The sequence below is a fragment of the Ciona intestinalis genome, chromosome 14 (genome assembly GCF_000224145.3).
Source record: "Ciona intestinalis chromosome 14, KH, whole genome shotgun sequence".
Taxonomy (NCBI): Eukaryota; Metazoa; Chordata; class Ascidiacea; order Phlebobranchia; family Cionidae; genus Ciona; species Ciona intestinalis.
This window is the reverse complement of record NC_020179.2, coordinates 1,459,607-1,468,045: the sequence shown is the minus strand read 5'-3', so window position 1 is coordinate 1,468,045 and position 8,439 is coordinate 1,459,607. Positions and strand designations below refer to the sequence as shown.

The window sequence follows — 8,439 nt, the reverse complement described above, 5'->3', positions numbered from 1 at the left end:
GTGGTTACGTGCTCCCATGTGATGCGGACTCGATGCCTTTAACTTGTAATTAAATTTTCTTATACATCTTGGAGAGAACTGTCAAGCTTGTAAAGTTCAGAAGATAAAGTTTGTTCAATAAAATGACGCTTGTTAGGCACATAAGTGGTCAAATAGATCCTATTGTCGAGCACATAAGTGGTCAAATGATCCTTTTTCGTCAAATAGTTGTTCTGGTTGGTATTTGGGGATTTTTACGCACTTATCTGAGTTCTCATTTTTGCATTTCTAGTCTTATATCTTTTCACTAAAATCAAATTACAAATTTTATTAATTAATTTTCAAACTAATGCTTAGAATTAAAACCGCGCATAATTAGCAATTAATTAGCCTTTTTTGGGGGCGGATTCTTCAAGAATTCAGAATTTTCCCTACTTTATGGTGCTATTAGAAACTTAAAACTGTAAAAATAATACCCAAAAAAGATTAGGCTCTTAAAAGTGAAACTGTCCTTCCACCATATTTTTCTTCACTCGCATAATGCGAGTAATACCCTTTTTGCATGGTAAAAAGTTAATGCGAATAATGATCCGCATTAACTCGTCATATGATAACTCGCTAACCGCGTTATTTTGCATGGTTATTTGTTGATGCGCGTATCAACATTGAGTTAGCTTACTTAAGCGCAATATTGTTAAATCTAGTTTATAAAATAGGTTCTGATGCTTTATGGGGTTATTAACAGCTAAAAACTGTAAAAATATTACCCGAAAAAGTTAGGCTCTTAAAAGTGAAACTATACTTTCACTATACTTTTCTTCACTCGTATAATGCGAGTAACAACCAACCTCCTACAGCAGATAACACGCTGATGACGTTATGCGTTGTAACTTTGTTCTTGCGAGTAGGCTACTTACGTGCACTATGGTTACCATGCAAAAAAGGTAATAGATTCATTCAACAACTTTCCTACAGTTCCCACAGACACCGAGCAAAAATTCTTCTTAGAACAGAAGACTTTGTTAAAGTATCGGAAGCAGTTCTAAAACGCATTGTTTGTGATTGCTAATTTATTCGTGTAGGCCTACATATTATTGGCATTGTATATAGTATTTGCGTGAATGCACGAATTAAAAACGCGTTTTTTGAAAAGGCTAGTACACAAATATTTTTGATTGGATTAATAATGAACTATTACAACGACACTTTAGTAACTTAATATTAGACAATAGCTTGAGAGCGAGCTTTATAAAGTAGGGTGGGTGGGGGAAGATGGGACACCTTTAGGATGTAATATCCAAATATTCTGATTGTGTTTTAAATAACTAACAACAGTCTATGGGAGTCGTGGGAACACAGTTTTATAATTCTTTGAATTTTCTTCGTTTACTACTAAATAGACGAGAAAATAGAATGAAAATGTGTCCTATCTTCCCCCACCTTACTATACAGTTGAAATGATGGTATACAGCATCAAAATATATAGAATTACACGATACTTTATTATAAATTAGAATCTTGTGATTGCTCCTACTAGGGCAGAGACAACGACGAAAAGCAACGAAGCTTTAGTGGTACTCGATCCCCCAATTGGCCGGTCGTTGCAATTCTCAGTTTCACAACACCCGATGTTACAGTTTCTGTAAACGTAATGATTGGGTTTGATAATACGTCATGACGTCACTCTACGTCACTGTTACGTTATTTTGGAGTAAATCACGGATTTTTCCGTTTGTATTTGCACTTTCGTGAAAATTACTTCTACGTCATTTTTCACTCGGTTCTATGAGGCTGACGTCACCACTCTTTTTAATGACGTCATCATTACTTACGTAACTGTGGCCGAATTAAGCTGGTCAATTTTTAACAAGTTTCTCAAACTTCCAGCACAATCTGCCTTCAGGGCTGAGCAAGCAGATTGAGGGGCGCAACTGTACCCAATACCATCGACTGTGTCTGAATAAAGCAATAAAATAAATAAATGTATAAATGTAAATTGCTTTCGTTCTAACATGTTGTTTTTGTTTCATACACCGTCTGTTACTTTGCGTGGTAGTTTATTATCTAAATGACTAACAATTTAGACAACCAATTAGTGACCACTGGGTTGGAGCAATTGCCGTTAAGTGTCTTGCCCAAGGACACATACGCGCACAATACTAACAGCGCCGAGCCGCGAACCCGTAACCTAAAGACAGCCAGATAAAATGCAGAACAGAAAAAAAATCTGCTTACAGGTGTCAAGAATTGCGGTGGCGGAAATTCTAACGCAGGTTGCGTTATTGCCTAACTGGGCACATTCCGTAGAAGCAGAGTTTTTGCCGACGGTAAAGATTGGGGAGTTCGACCTTGTAATGTCCAACCCGTTTAAACATCGTAACGGGAGAGCATATTGGAACAGAAAAACCAGCGCGAATCCGAAATATTTTAATATATTCATGCCTAACTGCTGCGGAAATTCAATACTGTCAAAATTCTTGGATTCGTATCCAGATTCTCTGGTTCTCCATCCCGGCTGGAATTGATTCGTATTTAACTATAGTAGGGTGGGGGTAGATGGGACACCTTTACTTTTTATTTTCTCGTCCCATTTGGTAGCAAACAAAGAATATTCAAAGAATTATAAAACCGTATTCTCACAACACCCATACAGACCGTTGTTAATTGTTTAAAACACGATCAGGATATTGGATATTATGTGCTAAAAATGTGTCCCATCTTACCCCACAGTATTATATGCAGTCCTGGATAGAGAAATATCCATACGCAACGACACAGTCGTCTTCCCCACAATAAATCGTACAAACCAAGTTTTATCCACACGGTTTAGAATCGGCTCTATAGGTGATATTTTGAACAAACCAAAGCTATTTCTGACGTGAGTTATACCACAGGTGTCTTATTATACACTAGACACTGTGTTTTCAAACACCTCGTGCTCACTGTCGAGCTATAACGTAGACACTTTCATATATACGCCTGGAATTTACAATTTGTACTTTCAATAGGAATACTTTTATATGCTATAGACACATTTGCATATCGTGCGAAATAAAATCAAGTCAATAATATGAACAAAGTCTCGGGTTTTATAGCAAAGAACATCGCGTGTGATGTAAAAGGAACCTTTCTTTAACATTAGTACAATGGAAGTTATGCGAAACTAAAGTTTCGAAAACGCCAGCATTCAAAGCAACAAAAGCATTGCTGCGGTTTATTTATTCGTCTGACTACCGCATAATATGTGGGGAAAACACTAAAACCAGTATACAAATGAACAGCTGTTGCGAAGGCCGAAGTATAGAGTTTCAAAACAATTAAAAACTCATTTTCGGTTTTATTAAATGTTAAAAGCACTAAACGGAAAGTGCCCACCCTACTATAATCCGATTTTATATAGGCTGCTACACTTATTCTTGGACAGTTGGTTGGTTAGAGACCTATTACTTCACAAATAAAGTGAATTTCAGTAAAACATATGTCAAGTTGAACAGCTCATGTTTTATTTGATTTTATGCGACGACTCTAACACTTGCAATTTAAAAGCTAGAGAACACGAAAGCAATGATATTTAGTCATGATGAGTTAATAATATTTTAAATAAACACTTCTGAATATATGGACTTAAGCGCTTTTTTGTGCTGCGTAAAGGCATACGTGTTTATATGGGCGATTTTTCATCAATTTAGTAACCGTTCTGTTTGAAATACTCCGCTCGTTTTATAACATCAGCTGAATAGTTATTGCCTGTTGTTCCTCTATCGATCCCATCAGGGGTTCGTACATTGCTGACCCCAAAGTTGTACGCCGCCACCCCTCCGCGCAGTTGCAAGTCAGGAGACCAGGTAGGAAACTTTTTCTCCACTGCATTGATTGAGTTTCGCAGGATAGTAGCACCCTGGTTTATATGCTCGTTGGAGTAAGGTCCGCCAATCGGTGTATGGTGCCGCTTATCAACCTGTTAAAGAGGGTACGCAAAAAAAGAATTCATTTTAAAAAGTAATATAGACGGCCGGGGTAAGATAGTACATTTTTATTTACTTTTTTACCCTATTTAGTATATAGTAAAGGATATTAACAGAACTATATAACTCTATATAGCTCGCGACTCTAAAAGAGCGTTGTTATTTAAACAAATATGATAGAGTAGAATGGAGAAGATGGGACACCTTTAGCACATGATATTCAAATATCCTCATCGTGTTTTGAACAATTAACAACGGTCTATGGAAGTCGTGAGGATATAGTTTTATAAATTGTTAAATGTTCTTTGTTTACTACTAAATGGAACAAGAAAATAAAGTTAAAAGGTGTCCCATCTTTCCTATCCTACTGTATATTATGTGTGTAAACTACAGCGTCATTCTGAATTCATTTAAGTTAGTCGTTGCAGATGCCGGCGGCGCGCGTCACGCAGCACTCCACGGTAATTGCAAGTTACATTCCTTGGTTTTCTTGTGTTTTGTCTGGGTTTGCGTTCGTCATTAGTTCATTTTAGTGTTAGCTGTGTAGACGTGGAGTGCTTAAACTTTGTGTTTAGCCGTTTTAGTTTTATTCTAACCGTTTTCTTTTCTATTTGAATAAGCCCTTTTGATTGACAATTGTATGGCTTCAGTATTTAGGAAACGCTGTCTTAAAACAACTGTTTTTGTTCGTATGCTGAGTGTTCGTACCGCTACGGTGCTGTGCCATAATTAATAATACAGTAGGATTGGGAAAGACGGGATACCTTTTCATTCTACTTTCTCGTCCTATTTGATAGCAAACAAAGAACATTCGAAGAAATATTAAACCGTATCCTCACGACTCCCGTAGACTATTGTTAATTGTTTAAACACGATCCGGTTATTTGGATATTATGTGCTAAAGGTGTCCCATCTTCCCAAAACCCCACTAGAGTATTAATAACTTTATTTGTCTCTTGAACTCGATTACGACAGCAAAGATTTAGAAATATTTTATACAAAAAGACAGGATATATAGCGACAAAACAACAGTTGTGTTAAAACAGGCTTAAAGTTAAAACATATTTACATTTAGTTGGAAGAAAATCCGCGTGGTCGCTACACCTATACTCCTATACTGTATGTTCTTGTTACAGCTGCTTTCTATAGTCTGTAGTGCGTGTACTGAGTAATGTTTTGGCTTTGTTGTTTTAAATTGAGGCTTTGGCTTGATGTGACTTCGTGTCGGTTACGTTATATACCGGTATCTATATCCTACGCAGTATTATATACTATTATATATACGTTTTAAGCAACAATATCTACCCGTAGCTGAGCCCAACTACATAGGCTATACATATAGTATAGGGTAAGGGAAGACTGAACATCTTTAGCACATAATATCCAAAAATCCTGATCGTTTTTAAAACAATTAACAACGGTCTATGGGATTCGTGAAAATACGGTTTTATAATCCTTGGAATGTTCCTTGTTTACTATATACCAAATGGGACGAGGAAACGGAATGAAAATGTGTCGCATCTTTCCCTCACCCTCCCAATATGCCTACGTCAAACAAGTTTCCTTTATACTGCCAGCAACGCTACAACTAGCAGCCGTTCAGGTCTACGCGGCATATTTACCTGCATTATACCGAAACCGTTTCCATGGTCACCAAGCCCGTCTTTGTCCAATGCCCTACCGCCATTGCTTTCGCGGCTTGCAATACCTGTACAGATAAACGCAATAATACACTTTCCCAGTGGTATAAGATGGGACAAGCTTGGACATGTTTTTATTCTTTTTTCTATTATAGGCCTAATGGTAAACAAAGCATATTTACAGAACTATATTACCGTATAGCCTCGTAACCCTAAAAGGAAGTTGTAAATTGTTAAAAACACGATCAGGAAATATGCGATTTAGGTGCTAACAGTATCCTATCCTAACTAGCAGTATTATAGCTGTCCAATTTGGTTTACCTGCAATCAGAGAAGGTTCTAGATTGTTATTTCTTGCAGCTTGTATAATTCCCTCTTTATATGTCTCCATCGCACGCAGATCTTTTTCATAGGCCATGTTATTTTACAATGTTATACTTTGATACACAGACAAATTATCCGTTATTTAATGCCCTGTTCCTGTATATATTTGAACATAGCGCCATCATATTATATAGTAGGGTAGGGGAAGATGGGGCACCTTTTCAGTCTGTTTTCTCATTCCATTTGGTAGTAAACAAAGAACATTCAACGAATGATAAAACCGTATCCTCACGACTCCCATAAACCATTGGTAATTGTTTGAAACACGATCCGGGTGTTTGGATATTATTTGCTAAAGGTGTCCAGTCTTTCCTCCCTACTACACCTATATTGCTGCATCGTGAAAAGTTTGCTAAATGAACTTACCTAGACTTTTGCTAAATGAACTTACTCTGTAAACTTATAAGGTATGCTAATTGAACTTACCTAGCCCTTTACCGGTACCGCTATACGCTGCTGATGCTATAATACCAGTTAAAAAATGAAGCGTATTCTGACGTATTGTTTTGAAATTAGATATCCAGTTTAACACTCGCTACAGCTTACATCACCTTTTACCTTGCGGTATCTACTTCACATGAAGCCCACGCTTGGGCTTGGTTCCCTTTTGTAGTTTTATTACCCAATCAGAGAATGTAAGTCATAGTTTTATATGTCGTTCATTTATTCTAGTTTTTTTGGAATAATATTAAACTCGCAAAAAAGTTGATGCAACAAAAGCAAAATGGAAAGAATACAAGTATTTAACAAAAGTTAAAATATCAAAAAGTGCTCCCCGTCGGGGAATCGAACCCCGGTCTTCCGCGTGACAGGCGGGGATACTCACCACCAGAGCCATAGAAATACCGAGTAGTCCAACCCATTGTTACGTAAAACACAAATTGAACGGCAATTTGGGTCCAAAATAACACAGTAGGTATAGGGAAAATGTCTGTTTTTCGGTAAATTACAGAAAAACTTGGGCCTAAAAACGGTTGATTTGCGACATTTTAGTCATTTAATGCGGCTAAATTTATACATTTTTTCTAAAAAATGTTTGGCAAGGTAAATAGAAGCTGTTTTACACCTTCACACAATAGGAAAACACAAACAAAACTTAACAAGTTCGTTTAAACCCTTTGTCAAAGTCACCACTTTTGCTCTATTTCGGACACACATAGACGGCAGTTGGACTACTCGGTGTTTATACGACTCTGCTCACCACCAAAGAGATTAAAACCAATGAGTGGAAACTCTGACGTAACAATGGGAAATTTGGTAATTTGTTTCGTACCCCGTCACGCTTCAATGCATCACGAAAAAGTCAAAAATATCGGTAACTAGGTACAATCATAGAGATTAAAACCAATGAGTGGAAACTCTGACGTAACAATGCCACCTGGATCAGAGAATACAAGAGATCACAGATCTAATGAATGAACACGTTTTAAACTAATTAGCATAAGATAGTAGAGTCGGGGAAGATGGGACACCTTTAGCACATAATATCCAAATAGCCTGATCGTGTTTTAAACAATTAAAAACGGTCTGTGGAAGTCGTGAAGATACGGTGTCGCGGAAATCTGGTTCCCCAGAAATCTGGTTCCCATTGGCTACTGCGCATGCGTAGACATGGTACATTTTTATCAGAAATCTTTCAACCTGGTTCCGAATGAATAATATATTCATGTTTTTATATAGTTTATTTTATTTAATGTGAAAGTTTAGGTTTTGTCGTCCTTTTTCGTTGTTGATGACGTGTTAACGGTAGTGGTCATTGGAGATACGTCATAATGTATAGTTTAAGTTAAAATACAGCATAAATTTCTATTAAAAAGATAAATCCTTGAACATAAATTTGCGAAGTATGTCGCATCTAACAACTGTTATTTTTAGTCGGAAACAAAGTTCTAGATTCCCCATAAAATAAGTTATAAGTAGCGAGTGGGAACCAGTTTTCTAGAGGAACCAGATTTCTGCGACAACGGTTTTATAATTCATTAAATGTTCTTTGTTTACTACCAAATGAAAAGAGAAAACAAAATGAAAAGGTGTCCCATCTACCCCCACCCTGCTATATTAGTTAACCCTTTTTCTACACTGTCGACTGGGCTCGATCAAAAACAAATCTGAAGTAACCAACAAAACGGGTTCTAGTCGCCATTGGTGACTTTAGAGCAGTAGGCAGAATGTATTTATACATGTATTATAACCAATGAAACTTATGACGTATGAGGATTGAGTGATTGGTAAAGAATATGTGTGAATACGCTTTGTACAACTCCTGTACCATGTGTTTATTGTAAACTTACACTAGTTAACGTTGTGGTCGCTTAAAAACGATTGTTTTCATGAATTTCGACAAACCGTAATCACGCAGTAATTAGGTAATGTTAGAAGTTAATATTAATCATAAGATGTTGAATTAAAAATAATGTTTCAATTACGATTAATGATAATACGGTATAAGAGTAGTGCATTAATGCGTCCCC

The 8,439-nt window shown here is 36.8% G+C and overlaps 2 protein-coding genes across 2 annotated transcripts; both read right to left on the bottom strand.

Moving 5' to 3' along the window:
* Positions 1 to 778: 778 nt before the first annotated feature.
* Positions 779 to 2,450, bottom strand: LOC100179018. The gene is made up of 3 exons (XM_018814855.2): positions 2,215 to 2,450; positions 1,812 to 1,935; positions 779 to 1,619 (listed from the first exon to the last, which is right to left on the bottom strand). The coding sequence occupies exons 1-3, from the start codon at positions 2,417 to 2,419 to the stop codon at positions 1,490 to 1,492; spliced, it is 459 nt and encodes a 152-aa protein (XP_018670400.1). The 5' UTR covers positions 2,420 to 2,450; the 3' UTR covers positions 779 to 1,489.
* Positions 2,451 to 3,460: 1,010 nt separating this feature from the next.
* Positions 3,461 to 6,086, bottom strand: LOC100176698 (lysozyme g). The gene is made up of 3 exons (XM_002120283.3): positions 5,906 to 6,086; positions 5,567 to 5,652; positions 3,461 to 3,937 (listed from the first exon to the last, which is right to left on the bottom strand). The coding sequence occupies exons 1-3, from the start codon at positions 6,000 to 6,002 to the stop codon at positions 3,665 to 3,667; spliced, it is 456 nt and encodes a 151-aa protein (XP_002120319.1). The 5' UTR covers positions 6,003 to 6,086; the 3' UTR covers positions 3,461 to 3,664.
* Between the last annotated feature and the right edge of the window lie 2,353 nt (positions 6,087 to 8,439).

What these genes read in the sequence shown, in the direction of transcription:
- LOC100179018 (XM_018814855.2), bottom strand. Translation starts at nt 2,419, where the DNA reads ATGAATATATTAAAATATTTCGGATTCGCGCTGGTTTTTCTGTTCCAA. An exon ending in CACCGCAATTCTTGACACCT is followed by an intron (nt 1,936 to 2,214) that starts GTAAGCAGATTT and finishes TGCTTTATTCAG; the next exon opens with ACACAGTCGATGGTATTGGG. An exon ending in CTTAATTCGGCCACAGTTAC is followed by an intron (nt 1,620 to 1,811) that starts GTAAGTAATGAT and finishes TTACGTTTACAG; the next exon opens with AAACTGTAACATCGGGTGTT.
- LOC100176698 (XM_002120283.3), bottom strand. Translation starts at nt 6,002, where the DNA reads ATGGCCTATGAAAAAGATCTGCGTGCGATGGAGACATATAAAGAGGGA. An exon ending in AGAACCTTCTCTGATTGCAG is followed by an intron (nt 5,653 to 5,905) that starts GTAAACCAAATT and finishes TTATCTGTACAG; the next exon opens with GTATTGCAAGCCGCGAAAGC. An exon ending in ACGGTTTCGGTATAATGCAG is followed by an intron (nt 3,938 to 5,566) that starts GTAAATATGCCG and finishes CCTCTTTAACAG; the next exon opens with GTTGATAAGCGGCACCATAC.